General features: G+C 35.5%; 1 protein-coding gene across 1 annotated transcript; it reads left to right on the top strand.

Moving 5' to 3' along the window:
* Nucleotides 1–7,995: 7,995 nt before the first annotated feature.
* Nucleotides 7,996–12,716, top strand: LOC133785738 (uncharacterized). Its single transcript, XM_062224952.1, has 4 exons — nucleotides 7,996–8,401; nucleotides 8,498–9,645; nucleotides 11,585–12,430; nucleotides 12,561–12,716. Exons 1-4 carry the CDS (start codon nucleotides 7,996–7,998, stop codon nucleotides 12,714–12,716), a joined length of 2,556 nt encoding a protein of 851 aa, XP_062080936.1.
* Nucleotides 12,717–13,632: the final 916 nt, after the last annotated feature.

Raw genomic sequence — 13,632 nt, forward strand, 5'->3', positions numbered from 1 at the left:
TTGCTAACTAAAGTTTAAATGAGCTACATGTACCACAAGAATAAGACTACAAAAATAAGACCACAAAAACAAATCAATAAATAACAAGAACAAATAATTAGAAGTAAGAAAGATACATGGCTAATGGATTTAGAATATCATCCCTATAGATCTATTTTTTATGAAAATCAATAGAAACTTTTAAGGAAACTTACTCAAGCAACAAATACAACCAACAAGAAATTAAAAGTCAGTACAACTCTAATTCAGAACAATCAATTTCTCACCACCATCACTACGTATAAACTGAAAAATATAAAGAGATAACTAAGTATGTTCTCACATCAACATCTAATTCAAAACCTGTTTCGTACATATAACCCCAAAAATTTCATACTAAATTCTACATCCCTAATCTTATATCAACAAGTATTAAGCACAAAAGAAGTACTCTAATTCCCTAATCATGGATCAACAAATATTAAGCACACGAGAAGAGATTAAAAACTCAACACTCCACATTAAGTTTGAAACTATTAAAAAATGAACGATGAAAAGTTATTATAAACAAGAGAGTATCATCAACTAATATGTAGCAGTAAAATTTTATTTATGTACATTTCAATTTTAAAAGAATTCTAAATCCCAATTGAGTTCTTTCCTCTGAGCAAATAGCAATGCAAAAAAAGATAAACATTTACTAGTTAAATTTCAATGCCATAACAATCTCAGACCTATCAGCCTATTAAAAAAGAAAAAGCTTAGAATAGCAATAGTGATTTTTCCAAAACAAACATTTAAGTTCAGAAATGAAAGAGAGAAAATCAGAGTAGAAGAGAATACAACACTTACTTATAATGATCTAAAAATAAGAGTAAGACTAACAGATTCATAGTAAACCATAACATTAATAAAAAGTTCCATAAAATCGTGAACCATGCATGTAGAAAACTACAATATTAAATTTTACAACATTCTTATCAAAGGATCGTTGTAAAAGCAATGTGATCCACTAATGTGAGAACAAACCTCATCTGGTTTCTTAGCAGCAAGTAGTGCATTTGCTCGGCCTCGTAGAACTTCAAAAATGAGATACTTAGACACCTGCCACATAGTAACAAGATGTCAATAAACGACATTATTAAATCCAAATCAGTAATACGATCATGTTATATTTATCAACTATTAAAATAAATCCTAACGGAATTTTGAGAAATTAATATCTGCATTTTATGTTCTTCAATCTCTTTTCATTACATTCTGAGGGAGCATCACGTTAATAATGTTTCTTGTTCATAATGCTTAGAGATAACTGAAAACTAAATGGAAGATAAAATGTAAACCGTAAACAGTAGTATGGAAGAAAAAAAAACTGATTTTTAAGTAAAATTATTCCAACAGTTATTCAAGTTTAATTAGATAGGGAATTACCACAAAATAGCCTTTGGTATAACCAACCTAGGCCAATCCCTTATGTGTGGGTGGGGGTGGTCAGATATTTTTTTCCATATGATTCATTAAATCATATCACATTTTGTTGTAGAATGAAAATAATAGAAATTAATCATATAAGCTATGCAACAACCTATTATTATTGATTACTGGTATTAAATGCTGACAAACCAACTCTTGGTGTCAAGAAAATTATCAGCGGACTAAGCAAAACATGAGTAGTAAAATGTCTTGCATAAACTGAAAAAACACCTTTACAGCACTTTCATATGCGTTAGCGCTTCCCTCATAATCCTTTAGTTTATACTTAACTTCTCCAAGCAAACGAAAAACATCAGGGTCACTTGGCTTCTCCTGTGTAACACAATAACACGAATACAGGCAAGCTTAGATCAAAAGTTTTACTGAACCCTTCCTTTGGCCAGCATCGTCCAAGTACATTACTCTTCAGGAAGTACAGAAACAAACCTTTGTCAAGTTCTCAAGCAAAGAGACCACTCGGGTATATTCTCCTAACTCAGCCAAGGTTACAGCAGCTCCCTGCAAATAACCCGAAATAAATATAGCATGGATGCTACAAACAACAGGAATATAGATGGTTTACCAAAAAAAAGTCAAATCAAGAAAACCCTTTGGCACCTAACCTTACTCAGAACACTGTTTCCGTCAATTTTCATCAGATGATGTTGCAGCTAGTAGCATCTTTAATTTTTCTCATTTTTTATGTAATATTTAAAATTTAAACACTTCTCCAGCTTTCTTTATCTTTTTCCTCCAGAATATATTTTTATTAAAAGAGAATAATCAACAACACTTCCAGTCATTATTATGTCCAATAGATAGAATAAGATAGGATCAGGAGTGATCCTACATCTGGCCAACTAGAAATTAGCGGTAAAAAGCTTAATATTTTTCACAAAAACCTATAAGACATAGAATCAACTCAACATTTTTGGTTTGAAATAAGAAGCTAACAAGGGTTCATTTTACATTTAAGCCTCACCAGATAATACCAAGTGATTTAATCAGATGACTTTTTCATTTTTTAAAGCCCAGCTAGAATGAAATAAAATAATCAACACAATAGCTTATTAGACAAGTTCTATCGCTTTCAGAACTTAAAATACTGCAATCTTCTTAGAGAACACCTAATTAACCTTGTTCTCCTTTTTCTATTCTTTAGATTTTCTCACACTAAAAATCTTTTTCCTTTGAAAGAAAGAGAGACTCACAAAAGAACATAATCTGGCATTAACAGTTTCTGACTTACCTCAAGAGCAGTTGGATCTCTTGGGGAATTGCTCAGTGTTGCTTCGTATCCTCTCAGTTGAGTCTGCCATGAATCAGAAGTAAAATAATTAACATGTTGGGCAGCTCTTTACCACTTTCGGGATGATTCCTCCAAAATACACAACATGATTGATGGTCCATTAGGATCAAAAAGAAATATGTGAAGTATAAACCAGCCCAGTAGCAAAGAAAAGCATAAAATGAATATAAGACTTAATTTGCCAGTCATATAAGAAAGAAAAAACATTGCATACTACAAGGATCAAAGGAATAGTATTAAAATTATTTATACTTAACAGGGAACGAAAAGTGTTACAGATTTTAGTTTTACTATTTGCAAAATTTAAGAGGATGCCAAAGGAAGTCAAATCCCAATGTATACACAAAAGGGAATGAGTATAGTGCACCAAAAAAAAAGGAAATGATTAGAGAGTCAAAGAAAAGAAAGGGTATAATATTATAATGAAATATTTTCAGTCTTATAAATAACTAATGATGTCAAATTAATCAATAATATAGTGATTTTGAGATGTATCTCTAATTTAAATCCACTCTAGTGCATTATATATCATTAAGTTTATATTTATATTCACTCCAACATTCTCAACCTAGTACTGTTGTTCACTCCAACTTTCTCAACCTACTACCAAAATATTTAAAGGGCTCTCAATTTATTTAACTTTGTTAGTTGTTCTAATTAATAATATCAGAGAGAGAAGAAAAGATTTTAGCCACAATTATTTTTTCTACTATCAAAAGGTCAGTCTTTAAATTCTCTCTTATCTGCTTCGCTCTAAATGGAAGTGCAACAAGTTATTTAACTTCTATTCTATCAACAATCCCTCCAATGAGGTAAACACCACAAAGTAATGGTTGTATATGCTAGTTCCTAACTCTCCCAGTCAGCTATCCAAAAGACCATGAATTGTGGTTTTAAAATTCTATTCTATCTGATAATTTAGAAACAGAGGAAAATTTTATGACTCTTAAATCGTATGTAGTGCTTCACAATTGAGTACATAAAAGTTTAGTTTTTAGATATTGAACTGTCACAATATACTGGGCACTATGATAATCATATCTAATGTCTAGACAGACCACGCTGATTGATCCAAGGCACTTCTATCTTTGAAGAAAAACAAACATCAACTAATACAAATATTACCTGAAGAGTAGTTTTCTCTTCTTCTGACAGTTGATTACCAACAACTGCAGCATCCTCAGGACCAACACTGAAAACTTGTAGACCATATCAAATGCAATCATTTCTCAGGAAATTAAGCAATAAAGTAATACAAAATAGACATAATAAAGAAAAGATATGGGGGAAAAAACAATACATCTAACCCCTTAAAGCATAATATTTTCGTTGCATGTGGTGTTCTTAGCATACAAACAAGTTTACATTCAAGTAGTACGATTCAACAATCAAATCAGGGTTGAAATAAATGTAGTATACATATCTGTCAATGGCAATAGAAAGCAATTGGTTCTAACGATAAGTTGTATAGTAAATATGAATTACCTTTCAGCCCTATTAAAAGTAAAAAAATAAAAGCTATGTAACAGATTTTTGGGACCAATTTCATGTAAATAGAAGATTAGACAACCAAATAGTGCTAGCATTCCACACCATGTAAATTATTGGAAGATGAATAGTATGTAACTCATTGTTATTTTGAAGAGCTTTAGATATTTCAATAACAATGGAAAGGGAAATTATGAAGCAATATGTCTTTCGTATCCAGACATAATATGAGCAAAGCCTGCAAACATAAACTGATGACAAAAGTACAAAGGGGGTGCCAAGTTTTCAAAACACAACATCATATACTTTAATATGCAACAAAGAAAAGAAGAAACAAATATAATTGACAACTAGAATAGCAAAAAGAGAGAAATAAAAAGGCAAGGGAAAGTTGGGTTGTGCCTGTCTTCATGAACTAAATTTCTGAAACATAAGCACTCATTAAAGTTGTAATATTTATAATAGATGTTAAGAGGTCATCTTTGGTTACAGAAATAATAGTGAAACTACAATGACTACATCCAAAAATTCCAATCTCTTAGTCAATCAGAAAAAGAAAAACTGCTGAAATGTTTGGTGCATCAATTCTCTTTTGACACCCTGAAAAGTTTGAACATTCCTTTCAAGCCAAAGTTGCCAACATAGAGCTAGTTTTGAAGATTGGTCATTATTGAAAAACATTTTAATTGATGAGTAACAGAATAGACTTCCAAGAAATATGTAACTGCATGTTTTATGGGAAGAAAAAACTGTAGAAGCATGTATGAAAACATGTTTGCAGGCATTAAATACAGGGCAATTTTTTTTTAAGAATATACATGCTAATCCCGAAGGGAAAAGTAATTGAGATTAAAGTAAAAATTCTTCATTGTAAACTATCTTATGAATACAAATACATGACACATTAACCCATAGAATAATGACCTTGACATCACTGGTTCCAGGAAAAAACTTGTCTCCAAACTTGTGAAAACTAACCGTCATCACCCTGCCATGTTAAACTATGAAGATTCGATTAGAGTTCCAAGCGAGTGTGACAGCTACAATAAAAATTTTGATACCCTATGATTTTACTGGTAGTAATTGACAGGCAGGGAGCACACAATAATTCAAAGATTCATGCTCATTCAAAAGTTGAATCATCATAATGGACTGTAAATGAGTATCAAAACTCAAACAAATTCTCAAAGACAGTGCAATCTTCTCCAAGATTATCTAGCAAAAGAGAAATAAATTAATTAGAAGTCTTATTCTTAATAATACATAAATCCAACGAGAACCTGTGAGTGGAATGAAACAAAAATAGAAAAAATAAGAAACTAAACCAGGAGTGTTTATTAGTTTCAGTATCCCCAAATCAACAAAACCCATATGATTAATGGAGTTATAACACTACTTAAGGGTTTCAGTATCCCCAAATAAAAAAATTTAGTATCTCACAAATAAAAAAACAAAACTAAAAAATAGAGCACATTAAAGCAAATAAGGTCCGAAATTTCCCTTAGAAGAAAGATTTGTAGCTGAAATTTGAGGCAAAAAAACAGAGGTAATGGGTGAAAGCTAGTAAATCCACTCAAAATAAGAGCATAACCGTCAAAAGCAGGGAGAGAGAGAAATACCGTCGAGCCCCGTTTCCGTCGCTGTCTAGCCTCTTGCACCAGCCACCTACATGAGAAATGGTAAAACTTGAAGACAGATCCAAGAGGTTAGATGTGAAGGAGATAGAGAAGTGAGACTGAGAATAGAGAAGTGAAGGAGATAGAGTTGACTGAGAATAGAGTTGAGAAGTGAGAGAGGGAATGAGAGACTGAGAATAGAGTTAGGGATTGAGAAGTGAGAGAGACGGGATGAGAAAGGTTGGGTTAGATAATAAAACCAAAAAAAGGCGTGTATTTTAATTGGCGCCTATTATTTCAGTTGCCGCCATTTGTCTCCAAAATTGTGTATGTCTTTCTTATTATTTACCCATAGCATTAATAACGCTTTTTAAATTCTGTCATATTTGATTGTAATATTTGGTCAAAAATGTTGTAGTGTCAAGAAACATATCATGTATAGCTAGATGCATATTACCATATAACATGCACCCAAATGCATATTACCATATATAATACTTGGCTTTTATTGTTTTTGTTTTTCTCAGTAAAAGGAAAAGAAAACTGTGACTACACTTTATTCATGGAAATTGTTACGTACATGGAAATTGAATAGAGTACTGCATAAAAATAATATATTACACTCAAAAAGCAACAAAACCAGAGATAAGAGAAAACTTCACTTCTTAATTAGCTAGCATTATGGAGTTAACAGTGTTCATAGAACAGCAAACAAGTGGCCACAGTAATCTAAATTTCAAACATATGGTTCCAATTCTATGCGAGGCAAAGAATTCAAGATGAAAAAATAAATATAAAAAGTAACAATGAATTTATAATAGCTAATACAATGCCACTGGAATATAACCATATGGAAAACAACTAAATTACTAGAATAATGCTATTGAAAATAACCATGAGGTGTAAACAAACTATTACGTGATGAATTGCAGCTTCTAAAATTCATAGAAATCTTACATATACTAAGGAAAAATATTGTGTGTTTTCAAAAGTGTAAAGCATAAATAAAACATAGGAGATCTAATTATGAGACAAGTATATTTGTAGAAAATTTTTCCAATGTTAAGTCAAATCGTCAGCTGCTTTACTATCTAATAAATCAGGCAAAAGGTCAATACATATACGAAATGAGAGAGAGATTGACACTAATTATTATGATATGCATACATATATCTGTTTCTGGCCAACTGTGCCAAAATAGCAATATAAAATAGATCTGCAAACACAGAGGCGGTGGCTTGGAAAATGAACAGTGACAGTTTGGGTTTCAGATCAAGCATCTAGGTCTAATAACATAAATGAGCGGGTTTGGAACAGAAATGGAGCCATCGTGAGGGATTGCATATGCTCAACATTAGGGAGAGAAGAGGCATTTATTTTTATTTGTTTTTAAAAAATACCCACAAAAGTTGAAGTCTTTATGGGAGAAAAAGAAAACTTACACCCGAAATTCTAATGCTCACAAAAAAGAAGAGGCATTTATTAAACCTTAATTTTTTTTCCAAAGCTAGAACTAGTCAACCCAACATAGATTTTCAACTTTCTCAGTCAAACATGATAATATATATAACCCCAAATTGAGAACAACGAAAGAGCAGATATACCGAGAATAAAAAAGAAATCCACAGATAATAACAAGATTCAAAAAGAAGATATACCTAGATTCAAGAACAAACATTTGATGTGGTAAACAACATATGAAAATTAAACACTGTAAAAAAATTAATACCCTCATACGAAGACTGCATCCACAATGAATGGCAAGGTCAGCCACCAAAAGAGCACATATATATTACTCGGAGATCGTGAGCTCAAGCACTGTCGCACCCACGAGCGAGCCACGCCGTAGACCCACGAGTCAAGCCTCCCTGTCACACAACCCAAGCCGCGGACCCCATCACCTTGTTACACACCTGCAACAAACAGAGAGAAAGAAAGAAAGATTGAACGAGAGAGTTGCTGAGAGAGAAAGATAGAGCATGAGAGAGAAACAGAGGAGGCGTAGGGTTATTAGGGATTCTTTTGCTTTTGTCTTTCATTTGGCACCTAAGTGTATAATTTACCGCCTAATATTTTTAGTCGTGTGAAACAATAGTGTTTTTTAAAATATGTTATATTTTAATGTAATATATGGGCATAATTGTTGTAGTGATTGAGAGGAATCGGGCTACAAAGATTGACATATATCTTGTTTTTCCTGAAACAGTCCGACATTTAGATCAGAAGGAAGATTCAGAAGCTGTTAAACATGTCCTTGCTATCACTTTACCTCCTCTGAAAATATGTATTATAGAGGAATTGCCAGATGATTGTGATGTCCCTATAGATGTTGTTGGTATCCATGTTGATGCAGCCATTGATGGGGTACATGAAGAGCTTGATGCTGATCAATATTCAGAGGAATTTCAGGATGTTGACTTTGATGAACCTGATGAAGAGGAATATGAAGAAGAGTTTGACTACATGGATTATGAAAGTGATATGGAGAACCAAATACCAGAGGTGGTTGTGCTTTCAGATTCAGAGGATGATATTGGTGATGTGAGGGAAGATACAGTTGAGGAGAACTAAGAATCGGTTCAGGGTGACAGAAATGGGAAAGGAAAGTAAACTGATGTGAGGGAAAATACAGCTAAGGAGAGCCAAGACAAAGTTCAGCGTGACAGAAAAGGGAAAGGAAAGCAAACTGGCTGTAGTAGAAGAGAGAATGATGAAGATTTCATATTGGAGGAGGAAGAATTTGAGCAAGATGTTGAAGCTGAGATAGAGATGGGTACACAGTCTAACCCTAGGAGGTGGTGGCAATCAGTTTCAGATTTTTGTACTCAAAATGTTGATGATGGAGACTCAGATGGTATATGTTTTGAGGAGGAGTTACACGAATTGAAGTCAGATGATGAGTTTGATGCTGGTAAAAATTTCAAAGAATTCAACCCGAAAACCAAAATGCAAAACTTCCAATTTGTTCTTGGCATGGAATTTTCTATTGTTACAATTTTAAGGAATGCAATAAGGGAGTACTTTATTGAAGGTGATCGAGAATATGTATTTATTGCCAATGATTCAAATAGAGTTAGAGTTAAGTGCAAGGGTGCAAACTGTGAATGGATGTTGTTTGCTTCAATTGTTAATAAGACAAATGGCAAGACAATGAGGGTCAAAACACTTGTTGACAAGCACAGTTGTGGCATTGTTTTGGACAATAAAAAGCTGACCTCAACTTGGCTTGCAAAGCAATTTTTGGAGCAATTTAGGCTAAATCCGAGTATGGAATGCACTGCATTTAGGGAGATAACTGCAAAGACCAAGTACTCACGTGTGTCTAGCTGGACATTTTACAGAGCCAAGACAAAAGCAAGGAAGATGCTGGAAGGGTCTGTCAAGGAACAATACGCCATTCTTGATGATTACTGTAAAAGGTTGTTGGCTACCAATTCTGGCTCTACTGTGAAGTTGAAAACTGATTTGGTTAATGGGAGAAGGACATTTCAGCGTATTTATATTTGTCTTAAGGCATGTAGAGATGGCTGGTTGGGGGGTTGTAGACCTCTAATTGGTCTTGATGACTACTTTTTGAAAAGATATTGTAGGGGAATTTTATTGGCTGCAGTAGGCATTGATGATAATAACTCCATGTTTCCCATTGCCTATTGTGTTGCTGAAAAGGAAAACACTGAGGTTTGGACTTGGTTCTTGGAGCTTTTGAAGGATGATCTCGGGAATTTGAGTCATACCAAGGTGACAATGATGAGTGATCATCAAAAAGGATTAGAAAATGCAGTTGGAGCCATCTTTTGTAACGACCCGAATTTGCTAATCAGGCTTAGGGCCTTGATTAGTGTGCCTGGAGGGAAATAAGTGGTTTAATTTGCTTATATGTGAATTTATGTGTATATATGATTATGATGCATGTTTAATTGAGTTAAATGTGCATGTGGGCCTTGAGATAATATTTAGACTTAAGCTATATAAAACAATAAAAGAAAGGAACTGTTTGGAAACCTTGAGAAACCGATCCATACTTCTCTTTGAACTGAAGTTAGTTTGTGCTTATCTCTCTCTCACTTTCTAAGACAACACTCAAGAGGAAACTCATAGGGAATTCTTGGTGCAAGCTAGCATAAGCAAGGGATTCAGCTGTGTTAACTCAGAAGCTTAAGGCTTGTGGATTAAGGTTCAACATCAGGGGTTTGAATTCAGCAAGAGGTAAGTTTTCCATGGAAGATATGTTCAAGTTTCAGCTGTGTTTTCAAGCTTTGCATGTGGGTAGAATCTAGGCTGTTTTTGGGTGTTCTAGTTGTATTTTGGAGTAGATTTCTGTTGGGTTTTGGTGTTGAAATTAAGCTGGAATGATGGTGTAATTAGCTGGGAATGTTAGCTTGGTTTTGGTAGGAATTGGCTTGAAGGAGGGATGGAAAACTGGTGTAGAAATCTGGGTTCGCTGTATAGCGTCGCGGCCCTAGGAGGGGTGCGCGCGCGGCCCGCGTGCGCGCGCTGCGGCGCTTGCTGGGCGTAGCGCGGCCCGTGTGGGGGTCAGTAGAGAGCTAGCCTCTGTTTTGAGGCTAGCCGCGGCTCTAGTGGGAGGGGTCGCAGCCCTTAGTGTCATTTTGGGTTTTTAAGGTATTTTGGGCTCGGGAACTCAAGGGGTAAGGCTCGGGATGGATTTTATCAACCGGATTGATAGAATTCAAGGTTCCGGAGGTTAGGGATTATGGCTCGGAGTTATTTATTGGGTTAGAATTTGATGGACGGATATTGTTATGTGTTGTGACTAGGATTTCGGCGAGGCTCACGTTAGCGGACTGTGCTCGGGGCATCGATGCTCAGGAAGCTCGAAACTCAGGTAAGAAAACCCCTGTTTCCATAGAGCTTGTGTGCAGGGCTGAGCCCAATATATTGAATGGAAATGGCATGCAGGGCCGAGCCCTATATACTAGAATTGTAGAGCATGGCTCTTTATCTGTTTAGGCTTGAATTATGTGCTTGTTGCTATAACGTGTTTGATATTATATGTGTGATCGGCAAGAGCCGGGAACGGTGTAGACCGGGAACGACGTGGGGCCGGGAATGGCATCAAGCACAATGAGTGCAAGGCCGAGAACGGCAAGAGGCTGGGAGCGGCGTTGAGCACGTGGGGTGCGAGTTGCCAGGGCGAGTCCCTAACAGGATACTTGGGATATCCTTATGGCTATGCCGTATGTGTTTAGCTATTGGTGGTCTGTTTATATGTTTGATTCGTGTATTGCATATGTTATCTGTTATGGGTTTTCTTGCTGGGCTTCGGCTCACAGATGCTCTGTGGTGCAGGTAAGGGTAAAGAGAAGATCAACCAACCATGAGCACAGCTGGCGTGAGGCAGCGTGTACATGTCCGGCCAGCCTGGCTGCCACAGCTAGGGGATTTATGGAGATGCTTGTAAATGAACTTAGATTTTGTCGTTTAGTCGACTCTGATCAGTTTTGTGTTGTAAATATTTTCTAAACTATGTTTTGGGATCCCAGGTGAAAACTTTTATGAATAGCTATGAAAAACTACTTTCTTCAATGTTTTCTTTTTAATTGTGGCTTAGTTACACGGTTTGACCTAAAACCTCGATTAACGAGTTGAAAGCACAATTTTAAACTCACTTAGTGACGGCTCTAAGGATGTAGGGCGTTACATCTTTAGTGGGTGTGAGGTGAGGTATTGTGTTAGACATCTTCATGCTAACTTTAAAAAGGAATATCCCGGGCTTTTACTTAAGCAACTTTTGTGGGCAGCAGCTAATACTACAACAAAAGCTGAGTTTGCTCGAGCAATGCAAGAAGTCAAGGATGTCTTGGATGGTGCTTACAATTGGCTAGCAGGGAAGAACCCCAAAAAATGGAGTAAGTCACATATTTCAGAGTACCCAAAATGTGACATTTTGGTGAATAATTTGTGTGAGAGTTTCATTGCAACCATACTTGATGCTCGTGACAAGCCAATTATAACTTTACTAGAGAAAATTAGAATTCGGTTGATGTTTCAGTTTTATAACAAAAAAGCTGAGTTGGAGAAGATGACTCAACCTATGGGGAAGAGAATTTTGAAGATAATTGAGAAGCAAAAAGAGGTTCCAAAGCATTGTCTGGTTACTAGGTCTGACAAGTTTGAGTTTCAGGTTCAATGCAGCAATGGTAGTGCCTTAGTTGTCGATTTGGAATTCAGAACTTGTACATGTAGGAGGTTTCAACTATCTGGGCTTCCTTATGGCCATGCACTAGCTACTATTTGGTTCATGGGAGGTAATGTCTTTGATTATGTCCACGAATTCTATAAAAAAGATTTGTTGCAAAAAGCATATGAACAGAGTGTGCATCCTATGCCTAGTCCAGATATATGGCCTCAGACAGGACTCAACCTAATTGATCCACCACCTCAGACGAAGCTGCCTGGAAGACCTAAGAAAGCTAGGAGAAGGGAGACAAATGAACCTCCACCTGCTTTAAAGAAAGCTCGAAGAACTGGACAAGTTAAAACATGCAGCAATTGTCTGAAAACAGGGCACAGGAGAGAAACATGCAAATCTGCTAAGGTGGTTAAGGTATAAACTTTATGCTTTCTTCTCTTCCTAGATAATTTTTATCATTGATTCAATAATGAATTAGGATTAGTTGCTTTATCATTGTTTTGTGAATTTGGAGCTAAATATTTGTTTGTTCAACCTATTTTAGAATCGTGTGGTCAAAAAGCGAGGTCGTCCACCACTGCAGAAACCAACTGAAGCCACACTTTTAAGGAAGGAAAGAAGGCTGAAACAACATGCTAAAGGAGGAACTAGTGGCACAAAGAATGCTCAACCCGATACTGGAAGGGGTTTCATCTTTTGATTTTATTTTGAACTAGTGGTCGAATCTTGTACTTTGGTGTCTGTTATGTGTTATGCAAAGTTGGTATTTGGATGTTGTGGTCAATGACTATTTTTTGAGTCATGAAAGTGTTATGTTGACCATTTTAGAGTCATGTACAGATCACCCTTTACACTAATCATATAGACTTGTTGATCATATTTGTGTTTTGAGTCATGACAGGGTCATGCTGGCCATGATATTGGTCATGTACAAATCAGATACATTCTGCTTTTTATGCCTATATTTTTGTACCTATCTCTTATGGTAATGAATGTAACTAGTTGTTGATCATATTTATTTCACAAAATACATAAACTAGAATACTGAATTCAAAATAGACCAAGATAAATTACATTGATTCGGTATTTCATTTTACAACAAAATTCATTACAAATCAATGCCTAGGGTGAAATAGCTTTGTCATTGCCAATACTGCACATGAAAATTACCCAAAAATAAACTAACAATACCAACAACTTCTACTTTGATTTTGTAGCCCAAATAACCACAACCAATAGAATTACAACAAAATACAAAGTATTCAAAAATTAGTAACACTGCATTCGACCTCCATCATTTACTCTATCCCTGCTTTCAGCACAACTTTCACAGCTTTCTCTTCCAACATTTTGAAGGTTGTGAGATTGTGTCTCAAATCCATTTGAAGAACCACTGCATTGCCGATGACTTCCAATGTCAGTTGTCGTATTTAGGGATGTGATTTCAGTTTCAAGGTCACCAATTTTTCTTAGTAGTCTACGGATGACCACCTTTGCTCGTTGGCACATGGGAGGGTCTATCAATTCAAAGAAATTACACCCACCATGAATCTGAGTTGACCCAAACATACAAAGTTTCTAGTCAACACTCATAATCATTTATTCAATGAATCAAA

This window comes from Humulus lupulus, chromosome 6, assembly GCF_963169125.1.
Source record: "Humulus lupulus chromosome 6, drHumLupu1.1, whole genome shotgun sequence".
Lineage (NCBI taxonomy): Eukaryota > Viridiplantae > Streptophyta > Magnoliopsida > Rosales > Cannabaceae > Humulus > Humulus lupulus.